Genomic DNA, 18,389 nt, shown 5'->3' with positions numbered 1-18,389 from the left:
AAAGACAGACAAACAAGATTCTGTCTTATCTAATGTTATAATAAATTAAGAAAAAAAAACGATAATTTAAATAAACATCTAATAAAAATCATGATCTAAATTAAGATGAGCAGCGTGATAATGAAAATATAAACTAAATAAAAATATTCAAATAAAACAAACTAATGACAAAAGATCTATTTTAATTCTGTTTCTTTCAAGTGTATGTTCAGCTTCTTCAAACTAAACCGTCTCTCCGCTTAAAGACACACACACATTCGAAGAATTAAAGAAATTCTACTTTATTGGTAATGAATCAAAACAAACTCTTTAGGAGCGTCTGTGCGTACGATGGTTGCGGCAAATACCAGGTTAGACGGGTAATAATTGTAGCACTGGTTTCCGTACACCGGGTCTTCCTTTTGTTATGAAACCAATTTGCTAATCCGCTTTTGCTATTTATTATGGGCGAAAAGAGACTTTCTTGTAAAATTCGAAATTTGGCTTAGCATAAAATTTGCGTATGCAGCTGTTGTAGGACTTCACTATTTAATATGATCGTTAATATTGAATATTAATTTAGCATCACGGATGTTTCGTCATCAAACATCCTTTTCAAATGTAAGTGCTGAAGATTCCTCAGTTATCCTTCATAGAACTTTAAATTTCCTGCAGTTATTTTAAACCTTGAAATTGTTTTCACATTTTCATTGCTATAAAAACTCTTAATATATTCTTGTATTACAAAATTCTACCCCATTTATACAGCTTAACCTAGATTCTTTAAATTGCGCTTATTCTTTACAATATCATTAATTTTGGTCAACCTAAGGCAATTTATTACGCCACCTTAATGAGTTACTTATTGATTGATTGATGACTTTAAACATTTATTTAAATAATTATTGTGTATATTGTTGATTGTGATTATCTGTTGATTTTATTAGGAATATACAAGTGGACTTGGCTAGTAGTTAGTACATTGGACTTTAATGTGAGTGCTCAGTTTGAAAGTCAAACTGAATTTTTTGATATCATTGGGTAAAAGTTAAATATCTTTAAAAGTATATTTTAAACTAAAGTAAACTTTTACTAAAAATACTCTTCTTAATCCTCTTCTTCTTATTTCATTTAAATAGTTTAACTAGTTTTTGAAATGCAGGTTTTTAAAATGAGAACTCACCTTGAAAACCAAACCTAATTTTTTGCTATAACTTATTTAGAAAACTTTTCTAAATTCAATGTTTTTTATCGCATGTAAATGCCTTAGCTAGTAGTTGAGATATTGGACTTAGTAGTTCAGATTCATCAGATACAGCAGGAAAATGAATATAATTTGAATCTCAATTGTCTAAAATTAATAAAATAATATTTTTCTTCCAGGCAGTTGAATGAAGCTAGCAGAATACGTAAAGAAACTGCCTAGAATAAAGTGAAAAAGTAACTTAAATGCCTTAAATATATGAAAGGTTACACCAGAATGAAAGAAATCAAAATGACTTGACATAAAAATTGTAAGATGATTTAAAAAATATATTAAATAAATTAAATATAATATAGAAAGCAAATTAAAAAACACACTCTTATGATAACCCATATAAGACTTGATCCATTTCTCTAACAAGTCAAAACTAAAAGTGGTAGAAAGAATCTTAAAATGACTTCAAATGCCTGGAATAAAATAAAATATTGCGTTATATGCTTGGAAGATTTGGAAAATTATTTACAGTGGTCTGGAACGCATAAAAATTGACCCCAGAAGTCTGAGAGGCTTGAAACAATATTGACAATACAATGGAAAAATTATTGGTAACTCCTGGAAGACGTAAAGAATGATATAAAAAAATTAAAAAAATACTTTAAATGCCTAAAAAATTCGAAACATTTTTTATATTTCCTGGGAGACATAGAAAAATATCGAGAAGTCTGAAATACAGAAATAAAATGGGAAATGTCCTTTAAAAACCCTGTAACAAAAACGTAACTGAAATACCTAAAAAGAATATAAGTGACTAAGTTATAGTAAATGCTTAAAATATGGAATGTTAGCCCAAAAGTATAAAAGGCATAAAACTTACAAATTATTTACAATTTAAAAGGTAAAATAAAAATTACTTTAAAGGCATTAATAAAATCATATATGTATGGCGAAGAAGATCTAATAAAGATATTTAATTAATATATTGAATTTTGCTCATTGATATCCTATAATGAAATTAATTCTTTAACACACAAACCAATGCACAAGAAGATATTTTTAAAAGAACAAATTACTCAATGAGTAACATAAGAATAACTCGAATATCGACTATTTTTTAACAAAAACCAAACCAACTTAACTTATAACCATAAAAAGCTAAAAATGATAAAAGAAAACCGAAATAATCCAATAAATTTTGAAAAATTGAATTAAATCAAAGAAATTTTATTAATCCTACTTGTCTTTATCTTTTTCAATTCATTGAATTTTCTTGAGTAAGTGTTACTGCTTCTTTTATAAATCCAAGAAAATCCCACAAGAACAAAAAAAGAGACTGAGAATTTTAAAGAAATAAAAAATAAAATGACCATAACTGAAATCCAAGGGAAAGTAAAGAAACTTTTGCCTTTTAAGGCAATTTTTTGCAATACGAAAAATATAATCAACCAAGAAAATTCAAGAAAACACAAAATTTCCAGAAAACTTCAAAAGACTTTAACTGTCTGGAAAACGTTTCTAATTTTCACAACATAATATTTTTTAATTTATTGCAAGCATTTAATGTTTTTTTTTTTAATTAAAATTCAGTGCCTATGAAATTTATTATTTTTGCCTTATTTATCCTTGGACTAAACTTCTTTGACTTTCTATGTAATATCAGTCTTAAAAATGATTCCGAACTTTACTAAAATTCACCACGAAAGTTCTTAACACGGTCTAATTAATTTAAATTAGATAAATTATCTTTAAAAATCCACTAACTTGCTTTACTATGATCATATGCCACAGAATGTATCTAATTAAGCACCTAACGAACCAGCCTAACTTAATTAAATCAACAGATACACATTTTAGGCAATATTTCAAACAACCGGTGCGTTTATGTCGAAATTCCCAAACAGAAACTAGTTCATTGTCGATTTTATGGTTTAACGGAGATTTTCGCAAGCATATCGCGCACCCATTAACCTCTACAAAAACTTTCAATTAAATACTTAAAATCTCTTTACGAGGGAAACAAAGCCGAGCAGCCGTTATCGTGAGAAACCGCCCGATTACGTATTCATCTTATAAATCCTGAGACTCTCGGAATATGTAAAGCATCTCCTCCTGGAGATTCGAGGACCTATTCATAACAAGGAGAGTTTGGAATACGGAACAATGGGAAGTTTAAAATTTAAAACGGCTTGGACATTAATATTTGATTTATGGAGGTAGTTTCTGGATTCGTACGTATTACTGGGTTAGAAGATGATATGGAGAGCAGTCCATTTATTTTTCTTCTCCTGGAGTTTATCCTGCTTAGATTTTAGCGATTAGCTTGGTCCAGATGATCTTGATAAAGGCTGATCCGGATAATGAGGTGGATGACATTTCAGACCACTGTGGGATTTTTCAACCAGGATAATATTCATTGGCGCGAACTTCTTTTGATCTTAAAATAGGTTGCTTTTCTAGTTTTTTTAGATATTTGAATTAATATCACGTGTTCTGTGTATTAAAACCTGTATACTGAACAAAGCTTCCCTGATGTCCAAGCTGTTGTGTTCTGATCAAGTTTCTTGAGTGATTTATTATGGAAATTAAAAACTACTTTTAGGTAGTAAAAGCTTTATTTAAACTAAAATCATAACTTTTTAATTTTTTCTCTCTCAGATATACAAATGTCAATTTTTTGGCGCCCAACAATGTGGGTGCGTTTTCACCAAAAAAACTTGTTAATAATTAATACAAAAGACTTAAGAAGACCAACAACAGTCATGTCTGGATGGGAAAATATCTTTACAAAGTGATCTTCTGGAAACATTGGTTTCTGAAAAATTTATGTGATTCTTCCAGGATAATATTTTCAATTTTTAGAGAATTCTTTTAAGACGTTTAAATCAGTTTTTTTGTTTTATTCTAGGAAATTCCTAAAAATTTAATTTTTTTTCGAGGCAGACTGTTATGTTTTTTTTTAGGAAGCTGCAGTAATTTAATTTTAATATTCATGTCAAATTCAACCTCCTGGATATATTGATTGACTACCTAAAAAAGTGAAAGAATTTAATTGCCTGGAAGAAAATATTAACCAAGCAGTTAAAGAATTATTTTCTTTTCAAGCAATTAAACTGCAAAATATTTTTTAAAATTTTTTTCCAGACATTTAATGATTGGATGCCTTTAAATCCCTGGAAAAATTTAACAAAAAAAAAAATAGAACTGCAAAATATTTTTTAAAATTTTTTTCCAGACATTTAATGATTGGATGCCTTTAAATCCCTGGAAGAATTTAACAAAACAAAATTAGAACTGTAAAATATTTTTTTAAACTTTTTTCCAGACATTTAATGATTGGATGCCTTTAAATCCCTGGAAGAATTTAACAAAAAAAAATTAGAACTGCAAAATATTTTTTTAAACTTTTTTTCCAGAAATTTAATGATTGGATGCCTTTAAATCCCTGGAAGAATTTAACAAAAAAAAATTAGAACTGCAAAATATTTTTTTTAATTTTTTTTCCAGACATTTAATGATTGGATGCATTTAAATCCCTGGACGAATTTAACAAAAAAAAATTAGAACTGTAAAATATTTTTTTTAACTTTTTTCCAGACATTTAATGATTGGATGCTTTTAAATCCCTGGACGAATTTAATAAAAAAAAATTAGAACTGCAAAATATTTTTTTTAACTTTCTTTCCAGACATTTAATGATTGGATGCCTTTAAATCCCTGGAAGAATTTAACAAGAAAAAATTAGAACTACAAAATATTTTTTTTAATTTTTTTCCAGACATTTAATGATTGGATGCCTTTAAATCCCTGGAAGAATTTAACAAAAAAAAATTAGAACTGCAAAATATTTTTTTAAATTTTTTTTCAGACATTTAATGATTGGATGCCTTTAAATCCCTGAAAGAATTTAACAAAAAAAAATTTGAACTGCAAAATATTTTTTTAAATTTTTTTCCAGACATTTAATGATTGGATGCCTTTAAATCCCTGGAAGAATTTAACAAAAGAAAAAATTAGAACTGCAAAATATTTTTTTAAATTCTTTTCCAGACGTTTAATGATTGGATGCCTTTAAATCCCTGGACGAATTTAACAGAAAAAAATAGAACTGCAAAATATTTTTTTAAATTTTTTTCCAGACATTTAATGATTGGATGCCTTTAAATCCCTGGACGAATTTGACAATAAGAAATCCTGGGAAAAACTTTAAAGATTACTCGACTATTTATCATATTATTCATCATCATATTATTCAACTATAATGATGAATCATATTATTCATGATATATTATTATTATCAACTATTTGAAAGAAATACAAAATTAGTGAGATTATTGATTTCAACTATCTGGAAAAATAACTAAAACTGTTGTTTAATTGTTGTTCAAAATTTCTACCATGCAATTGACGTCGGTTTAAATTTGTTCCAGGACTTATTGGACGCCAATTTATTATTTAAGATTCATGCATTTTGTATTTTGGTTTAAAGTAATTTAAATTGGCGTTTTTGCCAGGCATTTGTCATAATTTTTATCGTCTACCTGTTTTAAAATATTTAACTTTTTTTTAAGCATTTAAAGTTGCTTTAATTTTGTTTTTGGTAGTTATTTAGGATTTCTTCTAGCTGTTTAAAGTCGGTTTAACTTTTCTCAAGCAGTTAAAGTCCGTTTTAATTATTTTCCAGGAATTTTATGCAGTTCTATTAAATTTCTCCAGATAGTGAAAAGTACTCGCAAAACTAAAACCTATTTTTAATTTTTTTTTCTAGAAAGTTTTCACATTGCCAAGATAACATGCTTGGCTTTTGACTTTTCAGGCTCTTTAATTGGATTTATTAGAAATCAGCCAAATTTTTCAGGGAATTTGAGGTATTTTTAATTTAGTTTCAAGCAGTTTAAATTTATCGGGTATTCAACTAAAAATGCTTATTTTTCTTTCACGCATTTAAAATTGCTAAAAATTTCCAGGTAATTAAAGCCATTTTTAATTACTTTTATTTATTCTCCAGATACTTTACGTAATTCTTAATTTTTACCAGACAAATTTTTAAATCTTTTCAGGCTATTGGAGCTTCATTTAATTTTTTTTCCAGGCCGTTAAAGCTAGTTTTAATTTTTTCCAGTCACTTTTGTTTCTTTGGGCCAACTCATCAAGTTTTGAGTTTTCTTTTAAGTAAATTAAGCGTTATGATATTATAGCGATATAATACAATTTTGCCAAGTATTACAAGTAATTTTTCTAGACTGAATCAAATCAAATATGCTTTATTGTCAAAAAATTTAAAAAATTTTGTAGACAAAGCTATACATAAAAAGCAAAACACACAAATATAGAAATCAAAATACAAGTACTAAATAAATATATACAAAACTGGGTACAAAAGACATAAATGTACCTGGTCAAATTTCTTATGCTAAAATGCAACTGTGAATGCAAATTTTGATATTTTCCAAGCAATTTTGTTTAAGTGATTCAATTTAAAGCTATTTTAATTTTTAGGCAATTAATTTTAATTTATCAATTTTTTTCAAGCTATAGAGTAACTTTTAAATTTCTCTCAAACATTTTTAAATATATTTAATTTCATCCTAAACAGTTGGAATTGATTTATTTTTTTCTAGGCAATTTGCATTTTTTTAAAGGCCTTTGCAGTTATTTTAAATTTCTTTCAACGAGAGTCGACGTTATTCTGAAATAATTTTCAGGCAATTAAAGCCAATTTTATATGCTTATCCAGGAATTTGATGTTGCAATAAATTTTAATTTTTTTCCAGGCAGTTTAAGTGGTTTTATTTCAAATTCTATATCTAGAGGGGGCTCCTAAGCCACTACTACTATTCCAGACCCCTAAAACTGATTGTTTCTCGACCCAAGGATAATTTTTTGTCAATTTTCTAAGACTTCACAACACTTTTAAATAGTACTTTTCATACATCGTACTGTAAGAAAAATTAATAACATTTAAATCTCTCTTTTTAGGTTGGAGGAAAAGCACCGTACTACATGGGTTCCACCACGAGTCTTCCCAGGGGAACACCCTTTCTCAGAGCCTACTCACCAGCAGTATCCACCATACCACCCGAGAGACTTAAGTCCTTACCCACTGGTAATAAATAGTCTTGTTTTTTACTAATCGAATTATTTCAAATAATATGACTTTTTGTACATAGGCCTGTCAAGTTTATTGTAACGTTTCAGAAACCATTTAAATTTCCTCTCACATGCTTTAATAAAATTTTGTATGTTTGTTGCAGTGTTTGGTAGAATAGTTCTTTTTTATCTAGTATTATAGCGGAAAAATACCGAACGTCACTTTAATAAACAGTCAGGTGTGATGATTTCATATTTAAAACACAAAGCAGCGAAAGCTTTTTTACACGCCCATTAAAGAACCTGCTCATAAGTTATTTAAAGAGAAAGGACTTATCACCTAAAAAAAAAACAACCACAAAATGCAACACACTACGTAAGTCTGATGGTATCATTCTTTTTACTGGGTCACCTTTTCATCAAACCCGTCCCGAAGCAATAAATCAGCTTTTTTTAACGAATGACCTTCGGTATTTTTCGTCAATTTAACTAAACGTAAAAAATAAAAAATTTCAAAAAAGGTGCTCCGGCCAAACCGCAGCGCGTCTACAGCGCAGGCGCGGGGAGCAGGTCGAGCTCCGCTGACGGAGCCCCCCGTCCACCGGAGCGGTTTGTCCCCTTCCAAAGGCCCACCAACCCCCATTATATTCCAGGTGTGTTTTGGTCTTCATATTTCACTAGCAAGCCCACAAATCTACCATTTGACGGTCACGTTGTTAGTCAATTTTGCAAAAAAAAGCATTAAACACACCTCGGTTTTAAGGCATTATGAACCAGTGTGTGGTGTTTGTTCTATTTGTTTTTTACGACAGATATAAGAGATGTAATGGAAGTGTAAGATACGATGTTATGATTTCTCTGGTGATAGTCACAAAAGCACAGAAATATATAGAGAAGTGCGGGTTGCCTTGTTAACGCGAATAAATTTTGGCCCTCTGTTGAAGATGAAATAATTCGAACTAATTTTGACATTTGTAGGGCAAACCCTCTAACCAATCAGATTTGAAAGAAGGTGTCATCAAATGAAAATAGCTACAAAATAAACATAAAAAGGCATGTAATAGTTTAACAAAAGAAAACAAAAATAAAATTCTAACAAAATTTCCATAATATAATCTTCTTAAATTAATAGCTTTTTAACGTAATAAGAAAAAACATAACTCAAATAAAGATAAAGTTCAAAATATGCATTTGTAGAACCAACACAAACATTTTATTCGTCGTCTAAGTCACAGTGATGACATATATAGAATCCGAGATCACCGGGAGTGCACTCATCGTGTGCCCACTGCTTACATGTTTTGCATTGAATCCATCCTTCTCCTGGTTTGCTATTAGAAAATTTCTCGCAGCAAACAATGCAAATTGTATCGTCTTCATCAGAATAATCGTCAGAAGACTGAAGAACCTTTCTTTTAGCTGCTTTAACCTTTGGCGCAAATGCTTTCCCTTTTTTCACATGCTTTGCTTTAGTTTCCGACTTTAAAGCCTCCAGTTCGGGCGTTTCAGTTAAAACAGCAGACTTTCGTTTTTTCCGGCATCTAGTTGTTTGTTTTTTTGGCGCAGACTTTGGAAATGGTCTCACTGCTGCTAGAGAAAAACTCAGCATCGAAGTAATTTCACAGGAAACGTGATTAGATGGTACAGCATGAGAGGTAAAAGGCAAGTCTTCAATTGCAGGTGTTAAACCAGCCAGATGAAGAGCTTCAGTCGGAGGATTGGTGGGTAAATAACTTTGATTTCCTAAGGCACTTTTTCATGTTGATGGTCTTCTTGTACGTACGGTCGATCAGTTACACTAGAAGGCAAAAAATCATCTTCCCCAAAAATGTTCCTGTTAAATGGTTCAATTCCAGTACATTGAAAGCCTTTGGTAATGTTATTTTGTGAAAGTGCCTCACGAGCAAGTCCTGGAATATCATATATTGTCATGGATTTTCCAGGATGATTACGCATCCAGGAGTCTTGTTGGGACATCATATATTTTTTAAGGGACCATAAACTGACCGGCCAAGAGGCTGGAAGCGATAGGAACAATGAAGTGGAAATGATAATAACACAACTCCATTTTCTCTGGCAAATTTAAGAGTTTTATATGCCACGTGAGATTCATGGTTATTCAGTAGTAGTAGGATGGGTTTTTCGGTAGAAGGCCGAACATGTGAAATAAAGTGTTGAATAAATATAAAAAAGTCATCAACAGTCATCCAACCTGATCCATTGTCAGCTCCAATGCTCCCTGGCGGACCATCTCGAATAAAGTGATTCTGAAAGCGCTTTCGAGGAAATAGAAACATCGGCGGGACGTGGTTACCAATAGCGCTTACTGCAATGCATAGAGTTACTAGAACCCCTCTTTCACTGGATCTTACACCCCCAATTTGTTTTGTGCCGTTTTTGGCTATAAGTTTTCCTAGCCTTTGAACTGTAGTCAGCCCAGTTTCATCCAGATTCCATACGTCAGATAGAGTAAATTGAAAGTTTGTCATAAAACAAATCAACATTTGTCTTATTAAAGTTTGTCACACGTCCAATACTGGTTGCCTCGGGAACTTGAATGGATAAATTAGGATGTTTTTTAAGAAAATTCGTTAGCCAATCTTCGCCCGCTGTCTTATTTTTAGACCATGACTCAGGCACTTTAACTTTAAATGCCATAGCACAATCATCAGCTAATTTTCTTACCTCTTTTGGAGAGAGACCAAAATAAATTTTTGCGCACCGCTTAATATAAAGCTTAAGTTCATTCATTTGGGCATCTGTAAATATTTGTTTGTGTTTACTATACCCAAACTTTTCTAATGAGACATGTGTAATACTATTATCATCGTTTTTCTCTTTAATTTTCTTAACATATCTGCTAAGTGTTACATGACAAATTTTAAGATCTTTTGCTACTGATCGAATGGATTCATTATTTAAAACTCTGGTTATAGCTTCCTCCATATCTTCTTTGGATGTCTCGCCCCTACTTGTTTTCTTCTTATAGTTTCTCATGCTAAAATTAAACAATAAAAATCTTAACCGTTGCAATTTTTGAGGTAAGTTGTAACACGTTACAATTTGCCCCGAGCTAAGTGTTTCAACTTAGCCCAGCAGATCAAAAAACTAAAAGTTGTAATAATCGGCAACACTGTAAAAGTGCAACTATATACCCTAACAAACAGTACCTCAACTTAAGTTAAACAAATGGGAATACATGCAAGAATATATTCAAATTATATTCCTATCTTCAAATTTTACTTTGACGTCACAATTTTCCTAAACTGCACTTCAAATTTCAAACAGAACGTACGCATTCTTCGAAAGTTGGTGGTTGACTGAGAGGCCCCAAGGCCTGCTTGTATACGCAATACGAGATTTGCCGAGTAACGCCGACTTAAAATTCGGCTACTGTTTCAACGTACCCTGGTCTCCCCTACACACAAATATATTATTTAATCATCTCGAAAAGAAAAATAGAAGATTTCAAGTATTCTAATACAATATATAATTAACATTGTTAATTTATAATACAATACAAATTGCAACATAACAATAATAATAATAGTCTGGGACATGTTCTGTTTGTGTACCAAAAACTGTAATAAATAATTAGTTTAATAATAAAAAAAGTTTGAAAATAATAAATTTGTCTAAACTTCTAAATAGAACAAAGAGTATGAAAAATCCAAAATTCTATTTAAATTATAATATCCTACATATTAATATCATAAGAACTGCAATTGGAAAGCTAATAGTATCATATTTTAAGTTTTTTCTTTATTTAAACATAGAAAAAGTATAAAGTGAAATGCAGTTTAATAATATAAAATAAAACCTAAAATTCTCTAAAAACTAAACATATAAAATAGCAAATTTATACTGTCGCACGAATTGCACTAATTTAGGTTAAGCTTATTCAATTTAAATAAAAACCATACGATAATCAACATCCATGCTTGTTAACGTTGGTTCTTTGCCATATGAAGTTTTCATTGCAAACGTAATATTACAGATCATTTGCAGAACTTATTGTCATTTGAGTCCAACTTTGAGATTTTCCAGGACGAATTCCATGAAAGTTATTCACATTTGGTCGTTATGCCCGAAAATGTTGATGATGTGCCTGGAGCTAATAAAGTAAGATCGTGGTAGAAGGCATACTGCATGAACATTTGTTCATGTTGGTCTCCATAGGCTAATGTGTACAAGAAAATACATCTAAGATGCATCAAAGCTTTTGTAAAATACTTGTTGATAATAAATAATGCTTCAATGTATATGAGACAGCAATAGGCTTCAATAAACGAGCCAAAACCAGCATTACTAGTCTTGTAGTGACAGCGGTGGTATTAGAGCAACGTAGACTGCCCAATTCTGAATAGTACTTGATTTGTTTGCAATGAGTCATCAAAAGATGCAGACTAAGAATAGGCGAGACCTTCTTGGTCTCCATATAAGTTACGGTCAGTGAAAACCTTGAATTGTTGGAAGATTGCTTCTGTGTACAGTCCTGATTTGGTATCCTGTGACTTTCTTTGTAGTCTTTAGACGTCAAGGATAAATTATACAAAGAAATGCTCTGAAAATACTAATTTTGGAGTTGCGTCAATTTAGACCATGACATCTTCTCTTCTTTTCAAAAGTATGGAGGATCATAATTGGATAATTGTTGTGTCTATCATGACCCAATAAGAAATACATTTTCAAAATGATTTATTAAAAAAAATTATTAAAATATCTGAAATTTGGAATAATTTTTATGCTCTCAAGCAGAAAGCGACCTTTGCATTAAACGTTTAACACTTTTATCCACTAAACAGACTTTTGCATCTTACGTGGGCAAAAAAATATTGAACGTATTGAACTTTCGCAATAATTTATGCAAAATTGACTAACACGTTGACAGGCAGTTAAAGACACCATTTGGCTGCAAGAACTTTATTGATTGGGCAACTAATACACTTAACCGGACCAGACTAACATTAAAAAAATTAACAAAACTTGCGGTGGGGGTGAAGTTTCAGGTATTAACCAAGATTTTAATAAAACCACCAAATTACCTTCAAATCCAGTAGATTCTTGATACGTGTATCGCTACCCTCACCACAGTAAATGTTCATGCACAGTAAATTTAATAATTTTTTATACATTTACATATTGGCTGTAAACCCTTTCCACAGTAGCAGTCTTGTAGAATAGAGGTTATGCTACACTTAGTTAGCCATCAATTGAAATTCTTAAGAAAAACTTAAGAATTATAAATAATATTTTTTAGATGGCTACATGTCTTCACCAGAACGAGGATCCAGGTATGAAGATCCTTATTATAGTCAGTACGGTACTAGATCTGGATCTATTACACCAGTGATTGACGAGGAAATCAGGTAAGGTTCCAGTGGAATTTGAAACGGAAAAGCTTGAAATGTTTGATGTGATTTAGGTCAGTAAAGTAATTCAATTTAAATAAATCTGGCTCCAGTTAAAAGACGTTTAGACGACATTTTAATTTGGACACTTTGGATAATGTCGTTTAGGTTATCCTTTTCTTCCTCTTTTTCCTCGTCTTATTTTGTTTTGCTTCTTTTCGTTTTTATCTGCTTAATTCTCTTTTATTTAACTTTTGCGTTGCATGACTTTCTACGACAATCAGATCAAATTACTTCACTTTAAAATGGGCTACAGATAAAATGAGGAAAATACTGAACTTTGATGCTAATGTATTCTTTTTCTTAAAGTTAGGAGAAATAACGACTTCTCTGTTTTTTTAATTAACATTTCTTTCGACTCCAAAGACTTAAACGAGAATTTCAAAGTATTTGCTTATACACAAAAATCATACGAAATGTTCACTCCTTTTTTTAATTTTCTTCTTTTTCTTTCTCTTCTCCTTCTTCTTCCTCTTTTTCCTCTTCTTCTTCTGCTTTATCTATTTCCTCATCATAACTTTGGTATCTTCGTGATGTATGGGATACAGCATGCCATGGCTATAGATAGTTTGCTATCCAAGGAAAAAATCCATGGTTAGAGATACCCGAAAAATCTCAAACTTTAATTGATTTTTAGTCGCCCATGGACTTTATCTTCATAATTCCAACGTTTTTTTGTACCTTCATCCTTTTGCATCCAAATAAAACCATCTGCAAGGTCATAACTATCATATTTGTAAAGAAAAATAATTCTTAGGACCCAATTTTGGTCTCAAAAAAAGAAACTAAAATTAACGAATAAAAATGACTGTATTGCCCCTTAAAGGATCTCATCACAAAAACAGAAACGTCTCCTTCTAACTCATACTGAAAAAAATCATTTCTAGTGACACAGAACTTCTAGATGAATCCTACTCTCTTTATGGGGTAAAAGTAGCCCCTGGGGCGCCACCCAGAACCGCGCCCAGATCAGGTTTTCCTGCCCCTGCTGGTGTACCCTACGACGCCACCAGGTAAAAACTTCTTTGAAATCTAAACAAACTTAATTGCTCCCGCTTATTTATAGGTTAAGGGTGGAAAATATGGAAAGACAACTGGCGAACCTCACGGGGTTAGTGCAGAAAGCCCTTACGCAACCCAGCACCCTACAAATACCCGGCAGAGACGGATATAGAGGTAAAAATGTCTAAATCTTTGGTAAATCAGTGTGGCCTTGTCATTTTTGCACTAATATGATATCATTAGAGTGTTAGATGTCGTTAGGAGTTACTCGTTGTTTTAAATTGAAAGAAGACATTGAAAATCGAACATATTTCGCCATTCATTCTTTTGTTTTTTGTGTTGCCTAGGGGATGATTTTGACAAAAACTCCAGCTCCAGCTCGACGTCCCTACCAGGTTTGTATTTCGTTTTTTTCTTTTTGGTTTATCATCTTGGTGTAGGAGCTAACCCGCAGTATTTTAATTGAAACGGTTATCTTCTTAGATTTAGTGACATTATTAATTTAATTTTTAAAGCATCACTTTTAGATGGCGCCATGTACGCCATGCACTGGTCTTTTTTTTTGGGTTAGCTCCTATACCATTCCATAATCATCTAACAGAGGTTCATAGGGCATGCTTATAATTTAAGAGAATTAATAAAGACACACGATAATTGGCAAAAAAAACACCTGGGTCAAAATTATATCCAAGTTAACACGAGAATTTCTTAATGTTTTTGGCAGATGACACCTACTTGCGAACAGAGGGAAAGGCCCCGAAATTGGGCAAATCGGGTTGTCGTAAGTTAATAATGCCTGTCCTGCTTGTCATGTTTGCATCGTGGAATTGTTGGTTGTTTATTGATAATTTAATTAATGCTTGTGCCTTTGTTCGTTTCGGTTTTCTTGAAATCGGATTTTGTTTCACATACTTATAGAAAAAATTATGAAAAGTACCTTTTTAGAGTAGGGTTTTTTTTTAATTGGGGTTTATACATTAATGTCATCGTTCTTATAATAGAATGATCCAAAAGGTTTTATCTGAAGGTAGTTTTTAAGGGTTTAACTGTTATAATATTGCGGCAGATTTTTTAGAATCCCGTCGTAACCCGATGTTTCCATGATCTATAAAATGAGTGTAGTTAATTTAATTTTCAAAAAAAATTTGACCTGTGAATTGAAAAGCCCTAAACTTTGAAAGACGGTTGCTAAAGAACTGTGGGCTCTATTTTCATTGTTCCATTGGTTTCTATTTAACTGGGTTAATTCTGAGTTAACTGGGACTACTCGCAATAACATAGAAATTATAGTTTCTAAGATTTAGTTCAATTTCCGATATAGAATATGTTTCGTTGCATCATCTCTATTTTTTGAGCGTTCCTCATTCAGACATATGTCAATAAATAACTGGATACGTATTTTTTTTTCTCATGAGAATTCAACTTCCCTATATTTTCTGGATTATGGTTTCACTTTATTAATACTCTCTGGATTGTCTGGAAATAGTGTTTTTCAGGCATAATTGGTCTAATTATAAAAGAAAAATATTACTTTGTTACTATCCTCTTCTAATTCCCAAACTTAGATAGGTATATACCGGGTGTTTCAAATTCGAGCCACATCATTGGGATTTCGGAAACGGTAAGAGATACAGGGTCGGTTAAATTGGGGCAAAGTTGCGTATTCTTATGCTTAACAAAATGCCGTTTTAAAATTTAAAAAATTCCGACTACGTACGAAGTTATTCGGAAAATACCGAAATTTTGGAAAATCGTTTTTATTTTTTTGTGAGGTTATTTGAAAACATATTTTAAAATAATTGACACTTTATTATTGTCACTTTTTCTCCTCTATCAGATGGCGTCGTCAAATTTAAAATCCGACGTTTCGTCTTTTGGCAACCATCATCAACTTTATTTTTTTAAATACGGCCCTGGATTTTTTTTTACTCATTTTAATTCCCCTTTTTATTCTTAGAGAAATGACATATCACAAAGTTTAATTTTCCAATATTTTGATGTCAAAAATTTACTTTTATTAAAAAAAAGTTAATACTGTCCTGTTGTTTGAAATAAAAATTGTCTTGATGTTGTTTTTCAATCAATAACATTGTAAAAATATTGCTAATATGTTATATTATATTATATTTTCACAAATTTTTCTGCAGGCCTGATGTCTAAGTCTCCGGCTGAATAACTTGAAAATTCTTATTAGCAAAGATGGCTGTGAATTAGAAAAAAATGGACGACCATCTGTCATTAATTGTTTATATCTGTTTGACATTTGGCTTTTTCGATATTGCTCCAGATATTGTTGGCTCCTGCCAACAATATCTGGAGCAATATCCAGAGCGCCCCCAACCTAATTATACGTATTTCGGAGCTTTGGACAGGAACCTTAGCCTCTATGGAAGTTTCACTAAACCTCGAAATATGTATGGGACTCGAGTGCATCCTGAAACCGAGCAGGCGATTATTAATGCTGTAAGTTTTACAACGGTATACTTTCACAATAACTTTTTATCAGATAGCTTTCGTTAAAGGTTACCCAAAATCCGCAAGGTTCAACCAGACAATTTTTCCGTGAATTGAATATGCCCGTACCACAGAGTACCCGTATCCACAGAGTATTGAGAAAAAATCGCTATCGCCCCTATAAACTTCATATCAGTCAAGAACTTAGGCATGTAGATACCGATAGAAGGCTTCAGTTTTGCAATTGGTTGAACGAAAAACTGCAAGATGATGAAGACTTTTTAAACAAAATAATTTGGACAGATGAATGTAACTTTTCGACCAACGGGCTATTTAATCGGAATAATGAACATTTTTATTCAGTCGAAAATCCGAGACAAAACCGCGAAGTAAGAAGACAGGGCCATAATTCTTTCAATGTTTGGGTGGTTTACAGGAATCGAATTTTGGGACCTATTATATACGACGGTAATTTAACTGCTGAGCGCTATTTAGATTTAATTCTGCCAAATATATTCGATGTTCTTGAAAATGAACCTCTTGATATTATCCGCGATTTGTGGTGGCAGCAGGATGGTGCACCACCCCTTAATGGAAGGAATGTCACACGATTTTTAAATCATAATTTTCCTAATCAGTGGATTGGAAATCAAGGGGTGGTGCGCTGGCCAGCTAGAAGTCCCGATCTTTCCCCGTTGGATTATTTTCTTTGGGGCTATTTAAAGAACAGACTATTTAAGAACACCCCAAATGATATAAACATTTTACGTGCAAATTTATTGACAGAATTAAGGGGTATACGAGCCAGGATTATCCAGCGGGCAGTGTCTGGAAATTTACGTAGAAGGATACAGAAGTGTATTGAGGTGCAGGGTCAACTATTTAAATATTTACTTTAAACTTAAAATATTGCATTTTTTCGCATTAAGTTCTATTATTTTTAGTTTGTGTTGTTCAACATACAAATTAGTAATAAATTATAGTTGTTACTATTGTTATTGTTAAAATTTAGTATAATATATCAAATTTATACTATTTTTACCATGCTAATAATTAAAAAATTTCGTCAAAAACATTTATTCAATAAATGATAGTGTTAAGATAAATTATTATTTTTTATTTCAAACAACAGGACAGTATTAACTTTTTTTTAATAAAAGTAAATTTTTGACCTCAAAATATTGGAAAATTAAACTATGTGATATGTCATTTCTCTAAGAATAAAAAGGGGAATTAAAATGAGTAAAAAAAATTCCAGGGCCGTATTTAAAAAAATAAAGTTGATGATGGTTGCCAAAAGACGAAACGTCGGATTTTAAATTATATTATTTATAAATTATAAATTATATTTATTATTAAACGACGCAATCTGGTAGAGGAGAAAAAGTGACAATAATAAAGTGTCAATTATTTTAAAATATGTTTTCAAATAACCTCACAAAAAAATAAAAACGATTTTCCAAAATTTCGGTATTTTCCGAATAACTTCGTACGTAGTCGGAATTTTTTAAATTTTAAAACGGCATTTTGTTAAGCATAAGAATACGCAACTTTGCCCCAATTTAACCGACCCTGTATCTCTTACCGTTTCCGAAATCCCAATGATGTGGCTCGAATTTGAAAATTCAACCGTAAATTTCTCAGTACCTGTTGACACTAATTAGCTAGTGTCAACAGGTACTGAGAAATTTACGGTTGAATTTCTGAACATACAATAATTCATGCAACTATGTAACAACCTTACTAAGGTAACCTTGTTTTTTGTGTTTATTCATCCATTGTTGCAATGATGTTGTCATCAATTTTTGAAGTGACAGGTATCAAGCAGTCTTATCCTGGTTTATTGTAAAATTTCATATTGCTTGAAAAGATGAATAAGTTAAGTGAAATTGAGAGAATAGAAATACTAATTATGATAGGATGTGGTGATCGCATTAGGACCCAACACCAGGCTTGTGAAATGTTTAATACCAAGTATCCTGATAAGACAATATCTCAGTCTACCGTTAGCAAACTAGAAAGAAAATTTAGGGAATTAGGTCACGTCAGAGATCGACCCAGATCGGGTCGTCCCTCAATTTCTGAGGAAAAGAAGTTAAATGTTGTTTTGTCCATTGAAGAAAATCCTCATATACCAACTAGACAGGCAGCACTAGATAACGATGTTGGAAAAACATCTTTAAGAAGGATTTTGAAAAAGGCAAAATATCATCCCTATAAATTAAAATTAATCCACGAACTTAACGAAGATGATA

The 18,389-nt window shown here is 31.5% G+C and overlaps 1 protein-coding gene across 14 annotated transcripts in view; it reads left to right on the top strand.

Annotated features, from left to right (window-relative positions):
* Positions 1–18,389, top strand: part of LOC126740724 (coiled-coil domain-containing protein AGAP005037) — a 196,606-nt gene that overhangs the window by 154,072 nt on the left and 24,145 nt on the right. For 7 of the 14 annotated variants that reach the window (XM_050446858.1, XM_050446865.1, XM_050446863.1 and 4 more), the window contains 7 exons: positions 7,157–7,283; positions 7,789–7,920; positions 12,528–12,636; positions 13,566–13,691; positions 13,745–13,854; positions 14,028–14,075; positions 14,405–14,461. In XM_050446858.1, the coding sequence (XP_050302815.1) occupies positions 7,157–7,283; positions 7,789–7,920; positions 12,528–12,636; positions 13,566–13,691; positions 13,745–13,854; positions 14,028–14,075; positions 14,405–14,461 (709 nt within the window). The remainder of the gene's footprint in view (positions 1–7,156; positions 7,284–7,788; positions 7,921–12,527; positions 12,637–13,565; positions 13,692–13,744; positions 13,855–14,027; positions 14,076–14,404; positions 14,462–18,389) is intronic. The other 7 variants (XM_050446869.1, XM_050446866.1, XM_050446870.1 and 4 more) reach the window with 4 other exon arrangements.

The sequence above is a fragment of the Anthonomus grandis genome, chromosome 9 (genome assembly GCF_022605725.1).
Source record: "Anthonomus grandis grandis chromosome 9, icAntGran1.3, whole genome shotgun sequence".
Lineage (NCBI taxonomy): Eukaryota > Metazoa > Arthropoda > Insecta > Coleoptera > Curculionidae > Anthonomus > Anthonomus grandis.
The sequence above is the reverse complement of the archived record's forward strand: the minus strand, read 5'-3'. Positions and strand labels throughout refer to the sequence as shown.